Source organism: Solea senegalensis, linkage group LG2, assembly GCF_019176455.1.
Source record: "Solea senegalensis isolate Sse05_10M linkage group LG2, IFAPA_SoseM_1, whole genome shotgun sequence".
In the NCBI taxonomy this organism is placed as follows: Eukaryota; Metazoa; Chordata; class Actinopteri; order Pleuronectiformes; family Soleidae; genus Solea; species Solea senegalensis.
Window position 1 is genome coordinate 22,352,363 of NC_058022.1, and position 27,925 is coordinate 22,380,287.

General features: G+C 41.0%; 1 protein-coding gene across 3 annotated transcripts; it reads right to left on the reverse strand.

Annotated features, from left to right (window-relative positions):
- LOC122765049 lies at positions 1 to 27,864 on the reverse strand. 3 transcript variants are annotated; one of them, XM_044019108.1, is made up of 2 exons: positions 26,609 to 27,864; positions 1 to 3,244 (listed from the first exon to the last, which is right to left on the reverse strand). In XM_044019108.1, exons 1-2 carry the CDS (start codon positions 27,267 to 27,269, stop codon positions 2,955 to 2,957), a joined length of 951 nt encoding a protein of 316 aa, XP_043875043.1. In that variant the 5' UTR covers positions 27,270 to 27,864; the 3' UTR covers positions 1 to 2,954. The 3 variants fall into 3 exon arrangements, with proteins under 3 accessions (XP_043875043.1, XP_043875046.1, XP_043875044.1); XM_044019111.1 differs by lacking the exon at positions 1 to 3,244 and adding an exon at positions 24,770 to 25,281; XM_044019109.1 differs by lacking the exon at positions 1 to 3,244 and adding an exon at positions 24,770 to 25,284.
- Between the last annotated feature and the right edge of the window lie 61 nt (positions 27,865 to 27,925).

A 27,925-nucleotide genomic window follows, 5' to 3' on the forward strand; every position in this document is an offset into this window, starting at 1 on the left:
GATAAATAACAAAACATCTTACTTAAATGCAATGGGGTTTATACATATAGTATCCCACCTCATTAAAACACAACCCAAATCCCTCTGCCATATATTCTTAAGTGAGGTCAGGGAGGAGTTGTAATGGTCTAACAGAACACTATAAATTACAGAGATCCATCCTTTTAGTTTTATGTGGATTTCACCAAAATCTCCTCTAGATTTGTCAGCCCCATAGTCAGTCATCAGTCTTCCCTTTCAAAGGTATTAATTAGATGGTGAATTAGATATTTGTAAAAGTCATGTTTTGGAATTTCAAATTCTGATCTCTGCAAAGGATTTGGGTGTGTTTGCATGTAAACAAATGTTGGAAATGATTATATATCATATATAGGTGTGTGTGTGTGTAAATATACACATATATGTAGATCATTTTGACTCTGTCATTTTTAAAGTAGCTCCTGAGCTGAAAAAATGTGGACACCCCTAAACTAAAACATGGCAGTGTGTTCATTTTAATGGCATAATCTGTCTGATAAATGAGATGGGTAATGGGACATAATTTATGTGATACAGATCTGGTCTTGTAGACGCATTCACCTCGTCAAGTATTTTGAGTCCAGATGAAGGGTGACATGGTCTTGAGTTTAATAGGGACTGTGAGTTCATTTGTAAGGCAATAGATGTTGTCAGATTAATTTTGTAAGCCAATATTGTTCCAAATTGGGTGATGAGGTCTAACGCTACTGGAATTGATCTCTCAGGGCTGGTTAATTATATGATTATATCAACAGCATACAATGAAATATTGTTTTTTATTTTCCCAGTATCAATACCGGTAATCTCTTCATTAGCCTGTATGGCTTCTGCAAGTGGTTCAATCGCCAGGTTACATAAAAACAGACATAGTAGTCATTCTTGATGACAACCTCTGGACAGAACAACATTTTCAATACGGGTGCCATTTATACATAATGAGCTTTTTGGTCGCTATACTCTGATCCATCTGATAAATTTTTCTCAGGTTAAATTTCTCCAAAACAGCAAACAGATTATGACCACTCAACCCTATCAATGCCACATCATTGCTGGAGTAACAGGGGAGGCTGCATTGTCCTGTCTATACTGTTCCAGCCATTGTCTGATATTTTTACAGGTTTCAATATCTGTGAGAAGTGAAGAATTATATCTCCAAAAAAAAGTCTAATTGGGAGGATGATTGATGTCTAGCTGAGTAAAAAGTCAGGACAAGAAAGAAAAATAGATTTTGAGATAGCAAAGTAGGGCTGTTCCTGGTTTAATCGGTCCACTATAAAACAGTTGTAGGCATCAGCTGTTCACATTCCAACAAAATACCATTAAAGAATAAATAAATACAAATCCAAAACAAAGTGACAGTCGAATACAAAAAGTGTTGTGTGTTAAGTGTTGTTTAATAAAAACAGCAGCACAAAAAGGTCACACTGAAATGGTTACAAGCATTGGTAACCATTATGTACTGTCCTGGATAATAACACTTGCTCTCATATATTGCTTGGTTTAACACACACACACTTGCACACTACTTGTACCTAGTATGTGCCCAATTATCTTCAAACACTTGTAGTCTAAGCAATGCTCACACATGATTACCGTCCCTGCCTTTTCCCTGTAACCAAGGTCATCTTTCCCAGCTGCACAGATAAGCTTTGGACACAAGCACCAACTATAAAGCTATACTTTATACTTTCTCATGTGCCACAGAGCTGTTGTTCATCTTGACGCACTCTTTGCAAAGAATAAACCACACCTCAACAATCAAGTTTGATTCTCTAACTTTATTTCTCCTCATCAGACACCATACGACAACTTTTGCCACAACATGTACCAATTATTGTTCACATTTCCCCCTGCTGGAGAGCAACTTAGTGTAAGTGGTAGCTAAACCCAGAGAAGTTAGGAATGGTAAGACTGTATGTGCACAGAGGCTGGTTCACTCACCCCACACTCTCTGTATGAAAAACAGTTCAGACCTGACCATGTATGGGTTATTTGTCCGTGATATTGTGGTAGAATTCCTGAGCTTCTGGTGGGGATGAACATTTCTCTCTGTGTAACACCCTCAGCCTTCATGGTTGGAGTTGAAATCCTTGGAAGGTCCCCATGTTCATTTTGTCAGAAGGTTTACAAAGTCCAAAACAGGACAGTTACCCTTAGCTTTCCTTCTTGAGAACAAACAGCTGAATATTCTTGCTCCTCACGAAATGTCCAAATCCTTTCTTTTCCTCTAGGGGGTGAGCCGCTTTGCAGCTACAGCCAGCGTCATCTCCATCCTGCCCAGCGCTTCCTCCGTAGCAGCTATACGGGCTTCAGCCTCCCAATGCGTTTTTTATTGGCCGCTACTTCTCATTTGATTTCACACAAGTTATTCTCTAGCAACAAGAGTTTGTTAGTTTGCGCAATTGGTTATTTATTCCGTCCAGCTTTGACCCAAACTGGAGTGGAGCACTTTTATCATCCGTTGGCACTTCGGCTACAATAGTCATGTTGTTATCGTCACACTTTGTGAGCTTGACTGGCCAGCTTTTGTGAAGATATCGCACTCGCCATAGTATGTTTCATGTAGTTTGAGGAGCTTTCACACTATGCTGCCATCTTGTTGGGGCTCTCGAGCACCATGTGTATGAACATGAGATAAATATGAGGTGATGTTGAAAGAAATTCAACCATAAAATAAATCTGCATATCCTGAATAAGACACACAACAGTAATAAGCAAATAATTAAACACTTAATAAAATGAGGCTCATAAAGGAATACTTCACCGATTCTATCCTAATAGAATGAGCTATAATAAGTTTGACGTTGTTCTTTTTTTTTAATAAAAAATTCAAAGTCATGTTGGTTGTGGTTTATTTTCTAGCCCTTAGTGTTGCTCAGACATGACATATGTTTTAAAACTCACTTGTGTAGTATACTAAGAAATGTGACAACTATTCAGCCTCCTACACGACTATACTGTTGAACTACGGTGTACACAGGAGTGCAGGGTAAGGTGAAGAAAATTATTTTATTATTCACAGAGGAAAATATTTTGTCATCATATTCAAGGGTACAAATTAAAAAAAACAAGGTGATAAATCTGAAAAAGCCCTGCACAATATACAAAATAAAAAATGAAACAGTGGTGGCAGAATCTGATCTGGCACAGCTGGAGGAGTCGGAAGAGAGTTTCTGGGTGTTGTGAGGCATGAAGATCTTCAAGACTTGATTAAACCCTGCTTCTCCTGTAAAGGACAGGGAATACAATTACACATAAAATCAGAACAAAGATTTGACTATGCTAGATTTTTTTCCGGGAATATATAAACCTTTCAGCAAAATATGTTAACTGAGTAAGCTGTGAACATTCTAATTTTGGTAATCATGCTTCTCTGAGAACACGTGGTAAAACACCGGTCTTGGTTGTGACTTGCTTCCTCTTTACAATATTGGCATTGTGCTCCAGGATGACAAGGTGACATCTCCACCTTGGCCACCACCTCCACGTCAAGGCCCTGGTCCATAATCTTAGTCATTCCCCTTCTGAAAGCCAGTGGTTCTATGGTTACAGAGCTTGTGGCCTCTCTAGCCTAAAGAGTCAAGTTTGATAATTACCTATGTTATCATTATGTTATTATTCAAAATAGCAATTGTAAATCTTCCATTATTATATATTGGTATGCTATATCAAAGAGACTGAGAAGTGAAATCATTGAATAACACAAGGACACGGTTTAGTTTTCGTAGACACCATGCAGTCAGGACTTAAGCATTCTACTATTATAGCAGCCCATGGCCATGCAGAAGGGAATTGGGCTTGTTCAAATGCTGGGACAGGTCAAGGGCTGGAGTGCCAATGAGCTAGGTACACAACCCCCATTGCTCCCCAGGCACAGATAAGTGCTACCCACTGCTCCTACACCCAGTTTGTGTGTGTTCTGCTGTGGCGACCCCTAGAGAGGGAGAAGTGAACATAAAAAAAAAAGATTTCAGAGGTCACGGTTACAGAATGTAACAGGGGTCAGTGAGAGAGAGTCAGTGAACTGAACCGTGGGAGAGGAGACGAAAGAGTACGACACAGATTGAAATAAAAGATAATGTTGCCCTTGGGGATATCAAGCTTTAGCAAGTTGGTATATTGGGTCGTAGACATACATCTGTTTGAGTCATCCGTGGTTGTTAGCAACGGTTAGCGCTGCTAAGTCTAGCACTAAGTTAAACTGTGTGTCACTGTCGCTGAGTTAAGACACAAACTCCACCCGACCGAAGCTGTGGCTATAGAGTAATATGAACAAAGTTATGACGATAGCCTTGATTAGTCGTGGACGTTCATTCAAAGTAAATATCTCTTGATAAAGCCACATCTACTTAGCGAGAAGCTCCAAATTGCAGTTTCCCTGGCAACAGACAGAGGGTTAGCTGGCAGTTGGCCCTGGGTTCACTCTACCTGCAGACTGACATTCTTCGCCCTGCCATCCACGGTGACTCACCCCTGCGGACTATCAGGGTACTGGGTTCCAGTTTTATTGCATTGCCATCTTGACACACGCACACATAAATAAGGAGCTCCTTTCCGGACTGTACATTACACATTCATACTGCACACACACACAGCCGCTTGCCGGAACGGCATCGAACTTTTACGGAACAATAACGTCATCATACATGTTCGGAACTTTGACCTTTGAACTGACTAACATCTATCCTGGAAAGAAACCAAGACTGTAAAATAGAATGTGATTCTATTGTTGTATTGCTATTGTTTATAGTAAGCGTGAGTGGGAGTGATTGGGCATTAGGCCACCAATATTGAATGGTTATACTGCTGTAATACTTATTTAAGCAAATATTTAGAGTAGGTTCACTGGATTGTTGTTATCTATTTGTTATATTTAATATTAGTCAATATCTCATTTAAAACTGGATTGTTGTTATCTATTTATTATATTTAATAGTGGTCGATATTACTGGGCACAATAATAAATGTCTGCATTTTGGAATTTTGACAACCTCAGATACTGGCTTTCGTGAGTGTCTTCATTGAATAGGTTACACAGGTAACAGGGATGTGGGATTTCAGTTACACTCACATTCACATCATTTTAGTGGTGGATTAACTTAATTTTAACTTAATTGGGGGTGGAGTGGCTCAGTGGTTAAGACCGGTACCCTGTGTGCGAAAGACATCATGGTCGCAAGTTTGACTCCACCCCTGGCTGATTGTACTCAATTCCATTGTAAGTTGCTTTGGATAAAAGCGTCTGCTAAATGACATGTAATAATGAATGCTCCTGTTACAAAAGTTCTCCAGCTCTTTCCCCAAAAAACTTAACTACACCGAAAGACAAGAGGAGATGGCAGAATGAAAGGAAAGATGAGTATTGAGGTACAGGGAAGTCTTAACTTTACATTACATTACATGTCATTTAGCAGACACTTTTATCCAAAGCGACTTACAATGGAATTGAGTACAATCAGTGAGGGGTGGAATCAAACTTGCGACCGTTGCGACCACGATGTTTTTCGCACATAGGGTACCGGTCTTAACCACTGCGCCACTCTACCCCAACTCCACCAACTTTACTTTAACACTCTTGTAAATCTGTTACTGTCGCTGAATAGATCTCCTGATATTGAGTTATGTGAATCAACTGGCTCACAGCAACATGTTGGCAGGAAAAGTTCCTAAAAAATTAAAGGCCCACACACAGCCCCCAGTAGCCTCTATGACTACATGCATAGGCTTAACTAATATCTATTCATAGTAATGAATCCGAGCTAAAACAAAGCCACAAAGTCATGCAATATTTTAATTTTTAATCATTTCAAAAACCCACTTGGCCACTTCCTAAAAAATGGTTTGGTCCATGGTTCGTTCTTCCTCATGGGAATAAGCGCGAGCAAATTCTAGCATGGAGGGAGGGAGATCAAATAAGATAATAGCCCCCAAAAAACACAAATCTGGACACCAGAAAAGACTTCAGAGAGAGGCCAGGACTAGGAGCAGCAGAGCAGGGGCCCAGGACATCTACAGTAACATTTTTTCTCTAAGAATGGTGAGAGTAAAACTACAGAGGGCGGCTGAAACGATAAGCCTATTTGTTTATTCATTTATTGTCTGTAACGCTTTACCTTAGACGCAGCGCAGGGGCTGGAGCCTACATTAGCTGTCATCGGGTGAAAGGCGGGCTACTCTCTGGGAAAGTCAGCAGTTCATTGTAGAGCAACGATTCCTAGTGTAGATAACTGAACGTTACTAATTTGGAGGCTATCTACAGCGGACTGTGTGGACAGGGCTCCAGTAAGTACCAAGCAAGGGCATAGGAACCAGGGGGGACGGGGGGACTTGTCCCCTCCAATATTGGAGGCAGGCACATTTGTCCCACCCAAACATTATACCACAGAGGAGAAAAATATTTGATTTTTGAAATCTTTAACTCACTTGCTTTTATTTTGAAGGTGCAACACAGCATCTTGTCACCATCCCCCTTAACAGCTCAGACTGTGTGGGAAGCGGGTGTCTGGAGACAGACAGCTGCAGCTGGCGACAGGGCAGAGGTTAAGATGATAAGACAGCAGCAGCTCACTTTAAGTGATTTCTTTCTTTAAGTGATTATATTACATTACATTATATTATATTACATTACATTACATTACATTACATTACATTACATTATATTTTCTGTCTAACGTTAGACTTGTTGAAGTTAAGCTGATCTTGGTTCCTAAACGCCAGAACCCATCTGAACAACCACACTGCAACTACAAAACTCAGAATCACGTGGAAAGGGAATGAACTTGAAAACACCCCCCACCCAGTGTATCTCGGCATCACCCTTGACAGGACCCTGTCCTTCAAAGAGCATGTCACCAAGCTTTGGAAGAAGGTATCCACTCGCAACAACCTTCTTTCCAACCTTGCCAACTCCAGCTGGGGAGTGGATCCCAACACCCTCAAGCAGACTGCATTGGCTTTATGCTACTCCACTGCTGAGTACTGTGCTGCAGTATGGAAGAGGTCATCCCATGCCCCCAAGGTTGATGTGGAGCTGAACAGAGCCTGCTGCACCAACACAGGCAACCTACAGGCCGCCCTCTTGCCAGCCCTGTACACACTGGCAGGCATCTGTCTGCCTGGCATCCGAGAGCGGGACAAACAGCTGAGCAACCCCAGACACCCACTACACGGACAACAGTAGGCCCCCCGACAACTAAGATCCCGTCCCAGGTTCATGGCGATCCGAGGCCTCGAGGGGATGACACCAAAGAAAGGAGATAGTCTGTCTGTGTGTTTTTCACTTGTTCTTGACATTCCCATCAGTATTTTTCTATACCTTATTCATGTCCACTGCTTTCTTATTAGCGATCAGATGAAGTCCAGCTGGAAACAAACAGTAGTGAGGGTGATGAAGGGAGTGCCAGCACTGCAGAGTTGCAGGTAGGTGCTATATGAAGTGTGAGGAGATTTTAGTTTGTTGATAATAAGTGTGAAGGTTTGGACATGATAAGAAGTGAACACGGTTGAATTGAAATAATAATAATAATTTATAACAAACATGATTTTAATATTGCACTAGCTCTCCATAAGTATTTTTCTATTGACCTAACATTAAAGGGTTAGGTGATATATTCAAAACTCATGCTTAGCTGCCATAGAGGTTATGTCAGTGACTTGTTAAATAAATGAATCAATTTCGAAGTGATCAGTAAATTAATTGTCATTGATGATAAAAAGTATGTAAGTATTTTCTTTTTAATTTTGTAATGAATTTTTTGGCTATTTTTTGCATGTTGAGAATATAGATAAGAGTGAGCAAGCCATGTATTTGAATACACGCTTTCATACTTTTAGATCTGTGAATATTTTTAGTGTCAGTCTTTCTAGTGTTTATCACTGATTTGTACCTGTATCGAATTATAAGGTCTGTGGTACTTAATATTTTTCTGTACACTAATAAAAGTGGGTGTTTAACTCCTACCCACTCAGTTACGAGGCTGCATTGAATTGCATTATGAACGCATTCAAGTTCTATTCAGTACAGGAATGGCTGTCGACTGTGACCAGTGGGGAAAAGGGCACTGGGCGAAAGAAGAAGAGGCCCATTCTGCTACAAGACCGACCATAGACAAGAATGTCGCAACGTCAAATAAAAATATTTGGTCACAAAAAAGATTACATTTGTTGTAGACGGTGGAGATACTAAATCTGTAATCAAAGCTGCAGAGTTTACTGACCCTCTAAAAATGAGTGGCCAGTATGTGTACTCCATATGTTCTTCAGGTCAAAAGAGAAAAGAAAGAATAACTGTGATGACATGTTTATAGAACTACAATGTAAGCAGCAGAAATTCTTGATAAAGAATTATACTAGTATCAACTTTAATTATAGCGTAATAATAATGGTGATGATATGATATGAATGTTAGTAATAGTAATAATAATAATAATAATAGTAATAATAGCCTTGAAACTGGATCTGGATCCTGCAACCTGCAAGATGAGGACACACATAGAGAGAGAGAGAGAGAGAGAGTGGACAGGAAGGAAAGACACAAACTAGGGAGAGAAATAACAAGGTTATTGACATAATGTATAAAGTCATATTCATACCCTGAGTGTGAGAGAGTGAATGTGCGTGCAACACAGGAATTCCCCCAGCAGTCTAGGTCTATAGCAGCATAGCTAAGAGATGGTTCAGTTTTCCCTGAGCCAGCTCTAACTATAAGCTTTAAAAAATGTAATTATTTAATTAAATACAGAGAGTGTCAGCCTCCTGATCTGTCACAGGGACCTGGTTCCACAGGAGACTGATTACCCCTTCTGCTCTTACAGACTCTGGGAAGTAAACCTGTATTTTGGGGCTGAAGTGATCTGTTAGGGTGATAAGGTAAAACTAGGTCTTTCAGGTATGAAGGATTTTATATTGAATTCTACAATGTATAGGGAGCCAGTGTAGAGAATCTGGAGTGATATGGTCTCTCTTCTAGTTCAGTCCTTCTTGAGAAGGAGCTAAGAGTTGCAGTATCATGCAGTATCAAATCTTGCTTTGAAAAGCTGTACTGTGCAAAACGTGCTCATTCTAGCCATTAATGCTGACCTTCTCATTCTGATTTTTGAAACAATCAGCACAAATTGTTTTATTAATTTTATATATTGTACTCCTGAGTTAATGTTGCTGATCAGTTAAATTGGATTTATTTATTTTATTTTATTTTTCAAAATCAAATGGTCCAATTTAGTTGGTCAAAAATTTTTTGTTTATAGTTCATTTGAAGGATTTTTTATTATTATTTCAGGCAAATTGATGCACTTTAAATCTTTTTTGTTACAGACTAAAAACAATGTTAATAAAGTTATTCTTTGTTGATCTATATTTTGCTTTCTTTAATGTTAATAAGCATAACATGTTATGCAGAGGTGTACTTATATAACTTATAAGTATATAAGTTATAAGCTAACTTTTATTATTGCAGAGTCTGCTCCAGGCAGGACAAGTAAAGGACAAGTAAAGACACTAGGTCGTTACTAACTTTAACTAGTTCTGATTCTGTGGCTATGGTGTAATCTAAAACCTAACTGAAAATCTTCAAACAGGCTGTCAATTCACTTAATTGATTGGCAACTACCTTTTCTAAGATTTTAGAAGAAGATTTGATATCGGTCGGTAATTAGCTAAAACATCTGGGTCAATGGTCACATTTTTGAAATGGGGTTTAATAACTGCTACTTTAAAAGATTGGGGGACATATCTAGTTAATAAGGATAGATTAATTTGATTTAATATAGAGCTGTTAATTAAAGGAAACACATCTTTCAAAAGTGTAGTGACAGGTTGATGGTTTGGATGATGATACTAATGATGTTAACTCAGACAATTTTGTCATGGTGGCCACTCGTGGTACTGCAACAAAAAATACTCATTCGGCCCAAAAAGCAATTTTCCCATTGACCACATTAGTAAAAGAGGCGCCTGTAAAACTGTTCACAGGACACCTCAAGACATGGAAACAGGCATGTATAGATCTTTATATTCTATATTTTTGCTTCATGGAGTTTCACAGGCCATACATTTCTATTTCCCAAAGTGACGTCACAGGTGTGTACAAGCACAGCAAAAGCGCGGTCATGTGGCATCTCAGGAACGGCACTAATGTCAGGGAACCGTACAAAAACTTTATGGAAAACGTGAATAAATGAAGGCACTGATGGGTTTTCTTTTACATTTTTTAAAATATTACGACAAAACAGGTTTTAGTTATGTTTGTCGCTAATGAGGATTTATTTTCAAACTTATTATCGCTGTATTAACGAGCTGCTGTGTGGATTCATACTGACATTGTGAACATGGGGCAGATGACGGTGTGCACTGTGGAGCTGTGACGGTGTGTGTGTGGTCACTTCACCACTGATTCACTGATTAAGGCTACGTTTACATGATGACTGTTATGGTCTGGGGTGTGCTGTGTTATGTTTGGTGTACTTGTCTTCTCCTTTTTTTCTGTCTCTTGTGTTTACCCGCAGTGTTGGAGGGTGGAGGAGGAGGAGCTAACCACTTCTCACAAGGGCAGTGAGGCACACCTGGGCCGTTTCTCAATACTCAAGTTAGCAAGTATGTACTTGCTTACTTGGGAAGTATATACTTGAGAAGTACGCTGGGAGTATATACTTGCCAAGTACGGGAGTACACAAGTATGTGGTTGTTTCTCAATACTCATGTATGCAAGTATGTATGTATTGTTCTGCTGTTTAAATGGTGGCTGGCACCAAGTGCTGCAGCCTCATTAGCGCCACCTACGGTGTTGATAAATGAACATATGAAATACTTTTAATAAATGCATATATATGTTGTTATTATTTTTACATTTTAAATATTTAACTTCATTTATTAATTTATTTCTATTAAAATATACAATACAAATAATACAATGTGGAAAATAGATATAGTACAGCATTGAATAGTGTAGTGTATATATATATATATATATATATATATATATATATATATATATATATATATATATACATACATATGTTACGTGTGCATGTTTTTGCTGCTCTTTTGTGTCCTGCGCTATAGGTGCCACCCTCCCCACCTGACTGGTCAGGCACACCTGCAGCACCTTGGCAATCAGGTGGACTGTCTCAAAGCTGCAGGGATGGAAGCAGATGGGGCCAGTGGGCCAAACCGCCAGATCGTGAGAAGTGCTGATGATCGTGAAGGAGAGCTGTGTGCTGCTCTCCGCCTTTGATTCATTCTTATTTCCTTGGGGCTCCGGCCATCGTGTTACCTTCGCTTCGCTTCCATCAGGAAGTAGATTTATGTTAACGCTGATTTACTTACGCATAAATAAATAGCCTAAGTATACAAATATCTTTGTTTCTTTGCTTCCTTGAAACGCCCGGTACAATATTTAATTGTTGCTCGCCTTTTCCCCTGGATGCCACAAATGGGGGCGTAACAATATATATATATATATATATATATATATATATATATATATATATATATATATATATACATGACATGTACAAATATTTAATCTGTGCCGGGCACAGTGAGCGCCGAGCGTTCACAGAGGCGGAGCTGATCACCTCCGACAAACGTTGCTGCCAAACTATAAATATGTCATATCATCATACACAAACCACATGTTTGAATTCTAAATGACTAATTTCTAAAAAGGCAGTGCATTTTGTCCCTCTCCCCAAACTCCCATCTGCCTTAGAAACTGCCAACCTGCTGGTCCAGCTTGTTTTCTGTCTACATGGCATTCCCCTGGACATTGTGTCAGACCAAGGTCCCCAGTTCACCTCCCGAGTATGGACAGCCTTCTGCCAAGCATTGGGGGCCTCAGTCAGTCTCTCATCTGGATACCACCCACAGTCCAACGACCAGACAGAGCGGGCAAACCAAGGTTTGGAGTCCTCTCTGCGTTGTGTGGCGTCGTGCCTCCCGGCCCTCACACCTGCCCTGGGTGGAATATGCCCACAATTCCCTAGGCAGTTCTGCCACAGGGTTGTCCCCGTTCATGGTCACTCACAGTTTCCAACCTCCCTTGTTACCCTGCCAGGAGACAAAGGTCGCTGTTCCATCTGTGCAAGCCCAGTTCAGACGAGCCCGCAGAGGCTGGCGGGAAGCCCGAGCTGCTCTGGAGAGAACAGCTGCCAGGAACCGACAAATCGACCATCGCCATCGAACACCGGCCCCTGAATACAAGATGGGTCAACTGGTCTGGTTATCATCCCGGGGCCTTCCCCTCCAGACAGAATCTCGGAAGATGGCTCCCACATACATCGGTCCGTACACCAATGACCGCATTATCAACCCCAGTGCCATCCGTCTAAAGCTCCCCGCAGCACTTAAGGTACACCCTGTCTTTCATGTATCACTTCTGAAACCAGGGGTTGAGAGTCCTCTGTACCCTCCAGCCGATCCCCCTCCATCCCCCCGCCTCATCGATGGTCACCCAGCATACACGGTGAGATGCATTTTGGATGTCCGCAGGCGGGGCCGTGGGTATCAGTACCTCGTCGACTGGGAGGGGTACGGTCCCGAGGAGCGCCCTTGGGTTTCCAAGTCGCTGCTCTTAGACCCTCAGTTATTGTCTGATTTTTATGAAAGGTTCCCTAATAAGCCTGGTGGGATGCCAGGTGGCGTCCGCTAGGGGGAGGGTACTGTTATGGTCTGGGGTGGGCTTGTGTTATGTTTGGTGTACTTGTCTTCTCCTTTTTTTCTGTCTCTTGTGTTTACCCGCAGTGCTGGAGGGTGGTGGAGGAGGAGGAGCTAACCATTTCTCACAAGGGCAGTGAGGCACACCTGGTTTCAATTCTCACCTGATTCACCTCCCCATAAAACCGGCTCTGACTTCACTCCTGTGCCAGATAATTCCGTCAAATCGGTAGAGCCAGTGGAAATTCTCCCGTGGAACTGCTCATGTGAATTTTGTTGCGAACGAGTCGAGCATTAATCCTAACCTTGCCCTTTTTTCTATGTTTGTACTCCAGCTCTGTGCCTCGCTGCCCTTCGTTTTTTTCTGTGGACTTGCCTCCTGCCACCAGCCGCCTGCAGCAGCGGACACCTTTTGTTCAATTGAGTACTGGATAAACTTTTTGTTAAATAAACTGTCAACCATCTACAGCCTCTTGCGTTTGGGTCCTCCTCTGTTCTCCAGGCCGCAACAATGACGGTCTGAACAGAAGACGCAAAAGTGGCATCGGGTCGTAGACAACTGTTTTCGGGATGCATCTCTTACTATACGGTGCATACGGTGACGCAAAAGTGTGTGGAATTCGATTGGGTATGCATGCCAGGCGGCTAGGTGGCGCTGTGATACACTCAACGTCACACAACATCGCTGTGAATGAGCGCATGTGCGGAATCTTCCTTCCTCTCCGCGAACAGCAAAACTTCAAAAGGTCCGTCCCATAGAAATAATCCGACAAGTTTGTTTATTTCCCCGTACTGGAGTAAACCCTTTATGTGACGTAAACGCATACGTGACGTGAGCAGATCTGAGCAGAGTTTTGCATCTTGGCAGTGTAGACAGAGACGATGCAGCGGAACATATTTAAGTTTTCCACTCTGGAGGGTGGTTTCAGATTTTTGCGTTTTTAAGCCCCAAAAACGCCGTAACCGTCTAAATGAAAGGCACAAAAATATTTTGTCGTTTTTACCTGCAAGCGTCCTCATGTGAATGGGGCCTAAATGGAATTGTTTTTTTAATCATCATAAAAGTACTTAATGTTGTCATTATTTTCTTAGACAATAATATATAAAATCACCCCCATCCTTCACTCACTTCACTGGCTCCCTATCTCCACCCGCATTGAGTACAAGGTCCTCCTGCACACCCACCACTGTCTGCACGGTGATGCCCCCACTTATCTCACTGACCCGGTCAGGCCAACAGCACCGTCTGCTCGCACCCAGGACACGGCTCAAGACCATGGGGGACAGAGCTTTCGAAGCTGCCGCTCCCCGTCTGTGGAATTGCCCTTCCTGACCACCTCAGAGCTCCACAGACGGAGGATGCTTTTAAAAAAGAACTAAAAACCTACCTTTTTAGGAACGCATACAGCTAATTTATTTATTTTATTTATTTTATTATCTTGTTTAAAAAATGTAGCACTTTGAGATTTGTTTTTCAAATGTAAAGTGCAATACAAATAAAATCTATTATTATTATTATTATTATAAAATCCCTGAGTTCTGTGACAGCAACATTTTGTATTTTACAACATTTTTGATGATTAGCATATAGTATATCAGTGAATGGAAAATCAAGCAAATAGCGTCCAAGAAACAACATAATTCTTTTAACAACACATATAAACTAATATTCACGATCAATTAAATGAACCATTAAATTGATAATTTTAACCTGTAATGACGTCATTATACTTTTCAGTTTACTGTATTCACTATCGTTGGTTTTGACATTCCATGGTTAAAAGACCGAAGCAAACGTGCAATCAGTATTCATGAAACGCATTATGGGAGTAACACTACTGCGCATGCACAGCGTAACACCAGTGGAAACAGGAAGTGACACAATATGTTACCGCCCAGCGATCAGAGCCTCATGCATGCAGTGTTTTCTTTTACAAAACACTGTGATGATCAGTTGTAAATACAGTTGTGCTCCAAATGTGCCAAATCAATATACCATCTTATCACAAGTTCAATCAAATGCTGGTTTTCTCAGTTGTTAACCTGGATAATGCATTCTTTTCTGTCCCTCTAGACCCAAATTCTCAGTTTTGGTTTGCATTTAACTTCAATGGCACACATTCAATACACATTCACCAGACTCTGTCAGGGATGTTTTGAGTCTCCCACTATCCCACGAGGCATTCTGTCTCAGCTTAAAGCCCCTTTGCATTGTTGCAGTACATTGATGATTGAATAATATGCAGCCCTTCACACACGAAAAAGACACCATAGCACTACTGCAACACTTGGCCAAATGTAATCCCAAACAGTTGATGTCATTCTTGGGCAAGTGCTCATACTGCAGAAACGTTATTCCAAATTATGCAATACTGGAAACACCACTCAGTGAACTCATACATGTCAAAAATGTACAACCTCATTATAAAGTCACATGGACAACTGATGCTGAACAAACTTTCACTAATGTAAAACTTAGTTTTCAGACCACTCCAAGTTTAAGACTGCCTGAACTGGTGGATGAGAAAAACGGTTGCATGACATCTGTTCTTTTACAGAATGAAGAAGGAAAGCTTTGTCCTGTTGCTGCCAGCTTTCCCTGTTGTCTGTGGGAGCAGCTGAGAAACCTGTATTGGCTTCTAGAGACATTGTGGATTATTCTGATTTGACCCTTCTTGTACCTCATACTGTGTTAATGATTTTGCTTCAACAAAAAAACACCTCATCTTTCCACAGCATGTTGGCTTTGCTAGTTTGTAAAACTGTATTATTTGACATGGCTAACGTTACTGTCAAAATGTTGCACTGTTCTTCATGATACTCTTCTTCCCACATCTGATACATCTGAACATAACGTTGTTGCAGTAGTCCAACATGTGTGCACTTCCACTTGTTTGTTGATGGTTCTGCTTCGTGTGATCCTAACACAGGCTATAGCCATGTTTCCTATGCTCTTTTGCTCTGATCATGTTGTTTTGTCTTCAGGTCCTCTTCCTGCTCAATACTCAGCAGAAGCACCTAAGCTTGTGACAATTTACAGATTATTGTCTTTGCTTTGGTATTGTTCATGACTATGAAGTCTGATGGTAAACCTATCTTGCATTATGACAAGGTGGCTGCTCTCTTGGATGCCAACGTGTTGCCAAAAGCTATTAGTGTATGCACACCACATATTTTGTCTTACAGGGAAATGCCAGGGCAGATGCTGCAGCAAAGTCTGCTGTTCGTCTCCTACCTGACTTGTTTTGTGTCAGTCCGTGTCTGTTTTGTCCTCTCTAAATGCCTTACAATCAATTTCTACCCGTGGGAAAATATTGGCGCTCTTGTTGTGCCAACTTCTCTGATGATGTGCCAAAACTTTTTCTCTCTCATTTTGCAAAATTGAAAAGGGGGGGATGGTATATTTTCTGGTTTACAAATGGTTTCTCTGCATATGCCCAGCAGCACTGTCAATCATGCATGATTTGTTCTCCATGCAATTCAGGTAGAAACACACAGATGTCACAAGCAGCACATCCATCCTGTTGCTTATCGAGTTTACATACATGCAATGAGGAAGGTGTGGAGTAATTTAAGCACATTTGAAATCCTGGCTGCCCACTATGGAGGACGGAAAGTGCCAAAATTAAATGACTAGATAAACCATTAAATAATTACTTAAATGTGTCATTAATTCATTATAATTGGAATTAAATATATAAAGGTGTTATTAAATGTGTCATTAATTTAAATTCCAATTAATTTTACGTAAAAAACATATATAATTACTTACACTATTTAATTAATTATTTCATGTTCCTGTGTTCTATGGAGGACCAAAAGGGACTTAAGTAAATAAATAAATACAAAATTAAATCATTCAATAAATGTGTCATTATTTAATGACACATTTCATTATTTCATGGTCCGTGTTGCAGTGCATCATTAATTTATTTTATCTATCAAACTTGCCCATCAAAGTCAGAGGGCGGGGCTAACGCTGATCGAGTCTGATTCATTGCTTTGGTCTGAAATGGCATGGCTGCCATGTATCACAGCATAGCAGCAGAGAAAAGAAATATAAACCTGAAATAAATATTTTTCTGAGTCCCCGAGCGCAGTTTTAAGATCATTTGAGGCGAGAAATTAGTCATTTAGAATTCAAAAATGTGGTTTGTGTATTAAGATATGATGTATTATATATAGTTTGGCAGCGATGGTATCGGACGTGATCACATTGTGGTACATGAAAAATGTATAAAATAAAAAAGTAAATGAGAAGACTGGACGGACTGTTATTTGCGGCTGCCTACAGCTTCTCTTTCATCTCTCTCTACCACTCCCTTCCCTATTGAGAGGGAGAAGGCATCATCGTGGAGAGGGAAGTTTAAAAGGAGGAGGAAAGAGAGAGCGGACTGGAGAATGAGCAGCCAGCTGGACTTTTTACCTTTGATTTTTCTCCTCAGTGTTCATCATTTCACAGTTGGTTGGAGGTTACTGGCAGTACTGTTATCGGGTTTAGTTTATTTTATCTATTTTTCTTTTTGGGGATGCATTCGGTCCAACAAACCATTGCTGGGCTGGTCCAGAAGCTACCGACCTTTTCTTTTGGCCGGAATCTCCAAAACTTTTCTATTGTTCACTTTGCTTTTGAAATGATGAGTTTGCTAAATAAAACCGAATTATTAATTGGGTAAACTTGTGGCATTCTTTTGTTTGGTCGCCTATTGAGTCACGCTTATATTGTCTAAGGGAGGCCATAACATTTCCATCCTTAGCAAATTCTTGCCAAGACAACCATTACGAAATGAATAGCAGCAATAATAATGATGATAATAAAATAACAACAATAAAGACACATACAGATTGGTGATGTTAAAGTAAAATTAACAAATTAATTAAATTGTCCACCGTCCACTGTGTCTCTGCTGAGTGGAATTGTGATCCCCAAGCATGTTAATGTCCACGCTGTTATGTCCATGTGATCACTCGCCATCACCACATCAGTCCGACATTCACTACCCATTCATAAATGTGAGTGACAAGTTCAAGACCATATTATAGATACGGGTAATCTGTTGAAAGAAATGCACTCCATTAAGTCTCTTGTAAAGAGAAAAATTGCAGAAACTGGCCCCATTTATCATTGTACTTTCCTACCTCGTTCATCAGGCTATATGAAATTCTTGAAATGAGGGGCTTGAGCATCTTTCCACTTTCTCATTATCATCTATTACATGTCTGGACCCAGTTTGTCATGTGGTTGATGGGTTTAGGATAACCTAGTACATATAGTTCAGGGTATAATTTGTAATCCATCCCTATTACCTCCTTTATATATTTATAAATCCTGGTCCAGAATGTCTGTACCTTTGGACATAACCACATTGCATGCACTAGATCCACTGTCACCGGCGGGTTTCCACAGGCTCATGTTGCCTTGCGTTGCCTGTTAAGTTGCGTTTCTACTAGCATAGTACCTAGTACAACCTTGTACTTTTTTTAGTACCTGTTTTGGCAAGGTTCTAAGCGAGCTGAGTAGGTATATGCGTGATGTTGTCTGGCTGCCAGCCACTGATTGGTCAGAGTGCCCTCACAGGGAGAGACGTCCGACACAAGAATCAAGCCAAACAATACCAATACAATAAACAAGATTAAACAATCCTAAAAATGTGGGTTAATCTCCAACAATTACCAGGAGTCTGCTGATCGTGACTGGCATCACAAACCCTGCTGCTGTATTTCAGTCCAGTGACTGTGTCAGACAGAGTCTGTGCTCTGGTCATGGAGGAAGTACAGAACAAATAGTTTTAATTAACTGACTCTAAAGATTCTTATACTGTCACTAGTCACTAGCCACTCGTGTGTGTTGTGTGTAAAACAAAGTCACCGCAATTTCATGCAGCCATGCAGCGATAACTCCGGCCACGTTGAGTAGGTACTATTTTTGTAGTGGAAAACCAATCAAACCGTGGCGTGGAGTGGCAAAAACACTGGCAACATTGTTCTGTTCCCTCCATCTCTAGGACATTGAATGCTGTGAGGCCGAAGCAGACGTCACAGGGACATGGCAATCTACACTGTTCGAGCTGAGGGTGATGGTCCTGGTGGACGCTCTGCAGATGTTGGTGTGGTCCTGGAAGGCGTTCCAAGTCAACCATGCATGCGCGATGCTTTATGGCTTGATCTATGCACTTAATCTAAGCTATCCTAAAAGCTTGAAGTATACATTCGAAGCACTAAAACTTAAATTGCTCATTTGACAGGGATGGAAGGAGGAAATTGAGGACACCAGCCATACATGCCGATGTTTTTATATGTGTTCTTGAACATTCACGAACTGGAAGATTCACACATATCGAACACACAGTTGACTGAGCACCTGCCGGTTTTTTTTTTGTTGATGGTAGGGATGTCCCGATATGATATTGATATCGGTCCGATATCATCCAAAAAACGCATATCGAATTAGTGCCTCTAAAATCTCCGATATAAGCGCTCAGATACAAAAGTCCGTTCTGCTCCAGCACTTCTATCCAGCAGCGCCTGTTGTGATCACGTGGGCTCTGCGTGTTGGATGAGCCCACGTGATCACAACAACAGTGTGTGTGCTACTGCTATTTCAGAGGTTAAACATTTTTCTTTAACCACTGAAATCAGAGGCTACAAAGCCGCACAGCGAGCGTGAGTTAGCCATTAGCACCATGCTAGCTCATCCTGATGCGAGCTGCTAAATCAACATTATTTCATAAACCAGCGCCACCTGTCGACTTTCAACAGCCTCCATTTGTTAATTATACCCCAAAAACCAGCCATGCCAAGAGCTTTGTGTGTTTTAAATGTGACCTGAAGCTCCACACACGGAGCTAAGTACGTCTGCGGGGCCTCCTCAGGCTCCGTGTTTACCTGCGGGATGAGTCACTCATCCTGTGTGGGTTGGGCTAATCCAAAATAGTGAAATAAGGGGGGTGTTCTCTGAAGACACGCTGTTACCTGTGAAACGTGGGTGCTCTGAAAACACCCCCATTAGCACTTACTTTCCTCCTGATGAAATTAACCAAAGACTGTATGAAATGAACATGGCATAAAAATGCAATATTCTTATGTTGAAGGTTAAAATGTATGTAACCCATTGGTTAATAATAATAAAAGTAAATATTTCTGTGAGTGTAGGGTGATAGACGGGGTACACCCTGGACAGTTCGCCAGTCCATCGTGGGACCACACATAGAGACAAACAACCATTCACTCTCACATTCACACTTATGGTCAATTTAGAATAAACAATTTACCCAATCCCCATATTGCATGTTTTTGGACTGTGGGAGGAAGCCGGAGAATCCAGAGAAAACCCTCACACACAGGGAGAACATGCAAATCATTGCAGAAAGGCCCTTGTCACAACCTTCTTGCTGCAAAGGCAAGAGTGCTAACCATTACCCCAACCATGTGGCTCAAGGCAATTAATGTTTTTCAGAATTTTAACATTTGTGTTGTACACCTCAAACTTGTGCCCGGACACAAATAGCCCATGCACCCCTAAATCTCACTGGAGCTTCACCATGCATTTCATACTGTGTTTCGACAGGTTTAAAGGTGTAAGATGAAACTGTCACAAAGCGGTGGTTATGTTAGTTTAGTTTAGTTGGTGTGTGGTAGTTCGGTTTAGTTATGTCACTTCCTGTTTTATTTTGTTGATGGGTTTCCACTGTCTGTGTTCACTGTCTCGGTCTTCACCACGCCCCGTTGATTAGTAACCACTTGCACCTGGTGATAATTACCCCTGCACCTTTAAAAGCTTCACGCTCCACTTGTCAGTGTGTCACAGATGAGTATTCAGAGACGACCAAGGTATCGATTTAAGCGTTTGTATCTCGTAGTTTCCACGTTCATGGTAGTATCACAGCAAGCCTGTCGTTTTGATTTCAGTTTTTCACATCAAGTCTAAAGTTTTATTTTCTAGTTTTCGCAGCTTGGCTGTATTTATTTTCTGTATTTTTTGAGGATTTTTTTGAGCCTGTTTGCTCCCTCCCTCAGTTTTGTTTTGACCTCTGGTCAACTTTTCATTTTTGCTTATCCAAGCAAATAAACCTTTCTGAAACCTGCTTCTGTTCTCCTGCAATTGACTCCCGTCGTGACAGAAACACGTCATGCCCACCAAGTGTCATCTGTTCTTTGACAATTTGCCACATTAATAGGCATCAGTCAAGAACCTAGCTGGTGGGAGAATTGAGGAGCTGTATATGCCTCCTCAGCACAGATCTTTGGAGTTTAAGAATGTGTTTACTGCTTGACTAGAGAATTTATTTTTGTTATTTATCAGTTTTTATAGAAATCTCTAAAAATGTTATTTATTTATTTTAGGTTTGTTAGCTAATTATCTGCTAGATTTGTTGCTCTGTTCAACTTTTTCCAAGCATAGTCTCTCCAGTTGGAACTGTGCATTTATTTTGATTATTTTATTTAATTCTAGTACATTTCGTACAGTTCTTTTTTCATTTTAAATGAGGAGTAAGATATTACTCTATCCCTCATTACTGCTTTTGCTGTCTCCCAGTGAACACATGGTGAGTCATTAATTTCCAGAAATATATTCCACTCCCTTTCAAAGGATTTGATGAAATTTGGATAATTTAGTAATGATGTATTAAATCTCCAGTTTCTGGTTGGTGGTGTGACAGCCCTTTTAGTTACTGTATATTCAGTGAAACTGTCAGCAATATCTGATGAAATTGAGCTGCTGATCAGAAAGATCAGGTGAGAAGAAAGTCTATTCTATGACAGCTGGATGGCAAGATCCTTAAAATTAACTAAATGAATTGTTTTAAATATAATTTTGTTGATTCTATGTATATTTAAAACCAAAATTTGATTTTATAATTTATAATAGTGTATTTCACAAATGTATGTATAATAAACATGACTATCAATGCAACAGCCTTTAAAATCAGGAAAAGTTGTCACAGATAATGCGATATCTCTCAAGTCATGATATAGATATAATATCAATATATTGTCCAACCCTTAATTCATGTTAAAAGCTCAATAATTGGTAATTATTAAAGGCATTTCAACAAAGTTTTGCGTTGGTGTTTGTAAATTCAAACTTTTGACAGATATTCTTTTTTTAGTGTAATACATATCGATTCTAAATTTCAGTAATCTACTTATTTATCTACTAATCTACTAATTTATAATAATCTGTATTGCCATCGGCCCTGAATAAAACAATATTGGTCAACTCCTAATTAAAATTATATTTATTGATCAATGAAAGATGATACACTGCCTGGCCAAAAAAAAAAGTCGCCACCTGGATTTAACTAAGCAAATAGGTAAGGGGTTGCTACAGTTGGTCAGGTCTAGGTTCAGCAACATTATGTGCCCAAAGAAGGAGGTCAGCTAACTACCAGAATATAATGAATGACCAGATTATTCCATTAATGCATTTTTTTCTTCCCTGATGACATGGGCATATTCCAAGATGACAATGCGAGGATTCATCAGGCTCAAATTGTGAAAGAGTTGTTCAGGGAGCATGAGGCGTCATTTTCACACGTGGATTGGCCACCACAGAGTCCACCCCATTAAGAATCTTTGGGATGTGCTGGAGAAGGCTTTGCTCAGTGGCCCGAGTCTCCCATCATCAATACAAGATCTTGGTGAAAAATGAATGCAACACTGGACGGAAATAAATCTTGTGAAATTGCAGAAGCTTATGAAAACAATGCCGTATAAATGAATGAGTGCCGTAATCAAAGCTAAAGGCGATGTGACCCTTTTTTTTAGGAGGCGACTCTTTTTTTGATCAGGCAGTGTATAATGAAAATTACTTGTTAAATGTATGTTCTTGCCAGTGTAAGTCAGTGTGAATGTGAGTGAATGGGAGAATGGCAACGTGTAAAGCAGCTTTGAGTGGTCATCAAGACTAGAAAAGCGCTACAGATACAGACCATTTACCATTAAAGGGGACATATTATACCCTATTTTCCCAATTAAAATAGTTCCCTGGTGTCCTAATGAATATGTTAGTGACATGCTTTGGTCAAAATACCACAAGGATGAAGCACCATAGCAGTTCAATAACCCCGCTAAACCCGCCCCTTTCAGAATGCTCTGTGTTGTGCATGGTCCCTTTAAATGCAAATTACACACAGGCAAACACACACCCACTTCTTCCAGGGGGTTTCTGATTTGTCCTCTTTACAGCACTCACTCGCTCAGCTTCTGTTCCCTCCGCTCCATTCCTCTCCCCCTCCCTCCACTAGTTCTCTGACAATATCAACATGGCGGCGTGCGTGGAAAACAGTGAGAGTGCCGTCACAGGAAGAGACGTCTGACACAAGGATCAAGTCGAAACACTGCCGAACTATAAATCAGTTAAAAACACTTAGGGACAGCACCACTGATCGCCAATCAGCGGTGGCGATCAGCAGTGCTATCCCTAAGCCACCGCTGATCACCACAAAATGTGTGTGTTTGTAAGTCGGTGAAATACGTTCGCTGACTAAATATGGCGACCGCTGGCCGCAGTCTGATGCGAAGTAGTGCGAACACACAAACACACGTTTGCTGACTTTATCCGGCACATTAGCTTCATATCCTCTGAGGCTGGAAGTTTGTGTAAAACACTGTGCTCCACTGTGCAGCCACCAACAGCACACTTGTCCTTCCGCGTTGACATAATACCGCTCTTCCTCCCTCGAAGTAAACTTACTGGTGGGGTGGTAACATTCGCGGTGAAATGTGCATGCTGCCGTCATAAGCGCAGGGATTCAACATTGTGTGTTTTATCGCCTATACTTACACCAAGGGGGACCACGAAAAAAGGACTGAGTATTCTTTTTCCACACTTTGGCGACTGGTAGGGCCTCCAGAGTCCCAAATATAAGTACTGAAATGGTTAAAAAGTAGATTTTGCATAATATGTCCCCTTTAAACATTTTTTTAGGTGTTTGGTTAGCACTCTTGCCTTTGCAGCAAGAAGACCTGGGTTTGAGCCCCTGTTGGAACAAGGGCCTTTCTGCATGACTCAGCATTTCATGCCATTTTTCCTCTCCTGAATTTCACTATTTAGTGAGGGCATGGGGAAGACAGAAAGAGTGCTTTGTTTGGTCTGTATGATTTCTAAATGTTTACAGTATGATGGGACTTGAAGCCTGAAGCCCTAAATTACAGCCATCAAAACTGCAGCAGTGTCTGTGAGTGATGTGCACTGTCCGTGGTCCTGAAATCGCTGTAAAACGAGGGCCAGTCTGTTGCGACTAGTAAGAAAAAAAAATTATGCCTTGGCATTCAACAGACAATGAGTTGAAACAGCCTTAATAGCATCTGATGTCTAACATTCCATTACTCGTTTGTGACTTCAAGATTCACCCTGAGCCACCACAAATGGATGATAATGTGTGGCAAACAGCTGTAACTGTGTCAATGACTTAAAACATTTTTTGTAAAACCTTAACCTCTCGTCTTCTTAAAAACTTTTTGTCCAAGAAACAAAAAGTATACAGACCACTGAACCACAACAAAACTAAATGTGTTCCCTGTGCAATTTCCTTCTAGTGAAGACTTCACAAAGAGTCATTGAGTGTATTCTCCATCAGCATGTAAGAAGCTTAAGTTTTCAAACATTCATATATATGTGTATATATGTATATATATATATATTTATGTCAATGGTAAATATTATTACCATCCTTGTTCACAGCCTCGTCACCTTCCGTATTACTGCAATACTCTCCTCTTTGGTCTCCCTCACAAATCCCTCCAGCTGCCCGCTGAGTCCCTGTTACAATCAGAGTCCAATTCAAAATCCTCCACAATATTATATTATAACAGATATGTATTTATATAAAATCATGGAATGAATTAAGACATTTTAATAGCCTTCTTTAAACTTTAAACACAGTTTCTCTTCTGTGAAGTACAATTTTGGCACAAAAAAGGCATCTTTCTTATATTCTCAAATTTTGAATATCAAAACCACCAAGGGCAATAACATTAGACATCAGCTGAAATGCCAATTCTTTTTTTATATAAACAAGTAACATAAATGACAACAACAAAAATACAGTTATTCCATCTTTGTGCCAGTTCATTTTAAAAAGGTGCACATGTGCACAGTGCAAATATAAAAAAACTTCAGAACATTGAACATTTTTCACTTCATTCAGCCATTCATTCTTTTGAATGACGTGGCCTGAGGGTGAGAAGGGTTATGTGGGCCATGCAAGGCAGGTGTTCAAGTGGAAGTAGCTTTGCGGCTGCAACCATGTTACCATGAGTGTGGTTTGTTTTTCCTTGATTTTCCATTTGTTTGCAACATCCAGAAAACGGTTAGCACATGCCTCGGCATAGTGTCGCTCCGATGTTTTACCCACAGTTAGTGCAAACGACTGCAGAGTCCAGTCTTTATCAATGAAATGCGCTGTGACGCCCAAGTAGTTGCAGGTTTGTTGACAGAAATCCAGTGGTCTCCTGTGACAGCGATGTCCTTTGTTTGCTTGAGCATGTTCGTGCTCTCTCATCCTCATACATAAGTGTGTATTCTTGACACGATGGTTCCTCTCGAGGGTAGATTATAAGAGGTATCTCCTGACGCAACTGCAATGACTTCTTTCAGCCCTTCATCCTCTACTGGGTCAGTCGCCACCGGAAGTAAACAAACAATGTTAATTGCTTTAATTTTTTTCTTTTATTATTTTAAATGAATCGCCAAAATTGATGCCTTAACATTGACAGCACTAATATTTATATATATATATATATATATATATATATATATATATATATATATATACTGTATATATATATATATATATATATATACTGTATGTATAGGTATACATACATATACATGTATATACAGTATGTATGTGCGTGTGTGTACATATGTATACACACATATATATCGTGAAGTGTAAATGCCAAACACCCAAAACATAATGTTTGAACAATGAGGTTAATTAATGAGGTGGTTTCACAAGAACAAGGAGCAAATACAACTAGAAGAGTGGCTTTGTCTCAACTGACAAAGTCAATTGCTTGTTTGTTTCATGTTTACATAAATTGTTTAAATAAATTCAATGAAGTTATAAAGACTTGCTCAACACTTGGTGCTCAACACTTTTAGACTGAGAAGACAGTGGATTGAATGAATAAGTAATACAAAACCACATTTAGAAAAAGCTGCAATGAGATGGGACTTGTTCAGAGATAAAAAAAAACTCAATGACATAAGTGTAATAAAATAAAATAAAACAGCCTCTGAGCACAAATGTTGGTGTTATGTTGTCCTTTAAACACTGTGTGGAGGAAGCAGAGGCCAACCATCAGGTGCTATGTCAATACACAAATAATGTCAATACCGTCCACTTCCTGTTCACAGTAGACAGCAGAAAACTTTTTTTTACTTTTGATTGAAGCTTAACACACCTATTACTCCAGGAAGACCATACAGCAAAACACCTGTTGGTGAATTCCAATGAATTTCACTCTTTAATGTTGTTTAATGTTCATGTGAAGTATCAAATTCAACCTTTCCTAGATGAGCTGTCTGTCAGTGTAGCCACTTTAGAGTTTGTGTCTGCTGAAATGTCTGCAGCCATAACAACGAAAACTCTTTCCGCACTGTTCTCCTACAATGTAAGTCTAAATAAAGCCATGTGCTGGTGCAGGACACTTGATTTCTGCAGCATCTCTGCCACGCACAGCACGTTTAACATTATTATTATTATTTTTTATTATACTAATTATTATTATTGGTATTATTGGCTCGCACTGTAGTCAGAAGGCAACATGTTCTTATAAGTTATTCCCCGATAACTCCCCTCCCCTCCCTCTGTAGTGCACTCATTTGCTGCACAACTGCGATTGCAGAAAAACGCCGCAAGCAATGTTAACAGTGCCGCCTCGTGAGGAAACACACACATACACACGCACGCACTAAGAGCAAACTCACCAGTTAGGTTCTTATTTTTCTTCAGGCTCCTGCCACAAAGACACTGCAGCATATGCGATCCTTTGCCGAAAATTCTGCTCCAAATAAACCGCATGGATTTGGCCGAGACGGAGGAGGAAGAGGTGGCAGTGGACGAGGGGAGCTCCGGATGCGGCAGCCTAAATTTCACCCACCGCATAGGGGATGATCCGCCCCCCTGTTTGCATGCCAGCAGTTGCCAGCTGTTGGTATGAGTTCGGCGATTCTTCGCCGCCCCAATTTGCACCATAGACAAGAACAAATGCGGGAAGCCCGGTCCGTCGCCCGGTTTCTCACCCGGAGCCTCCAAAAGTCCAGAGAGCAGCAGCTGCACGTATTCCGCCTCGACGTCGTCTCCGTGCGGCAGGGGAAGAGGATCCGCTGCGGTGCTTTTCTCCGCTGTCTCAGCCTCCGGCTGCCCCAGCCGGTGGACCTCAGCTGCAGAAGAGCGGTCGCTGCTGTTGACGCTGCCGTCCGGCCGCCGCGGCGTGAACACCCCGCGAGTGTTCCTCTTCAAATGGCGTCGTCTGCCGCGCGGCGCAGGGAGAGGAGCGGCAGTGGCTGCCAGGCATGCAGCGGTGCTTGAGTGAAGTCGGCGGCACACGGCAACAACTGTAGGCTTTTGCATTAAAAAACATTGCATAGTAGTAGGACTCGCAGGGGTCGGTGCGTCCGGGAGGAGGAGGGGGTGCGGATGCCCGTCAGGAGGAAGAAGGTGGCATTCCCTGTACCCACACGGCAAACAAGTAGCGTTACTGCAGCAGGAGTAGGAGGTGGCGGGGAGAGGGGAGGGTACTCCCCAAAAATACTCTTATACACACACTTAGGATGAAGAACAAGTCTGGTGTCTGTTGTCAGTGACTGGTCAGGTGAATCACTGCAAGGATTCTATGCTCTGCTCCACTCTGCTCCTCTGTGGTAAAACAGTCCTTCTGAATGTTCAGTCCCTGTTTTCGGCCTCCAATTAATAATACATAAACTCCAGTGCGCCATAAATACTGCTGTCTGTCCGTCTGCCGCCTCCTCTCCTCCCACCTCTTTACTTCTCCTCAACTTGACTTTAAAAAAGAAACAGTTGGACTTTGACTTCCTTGCCTCCACTCCTCTAACTGATCGGGGATGAGGAGAACTGCAGCGGGAGGAGTAAGTGAAGACCGGTAGTGGTCCTCTCGCGCCTCTATGGTGCTTCTGCGTCTTCATCAGCTGCGCTCAAAACGACCAACGACCGCTGGTGCGCGCGGATGTGTGCTGATGATGTGTATACCCCAACTAGCAGCAAAGTCTGAACACAAACACAAA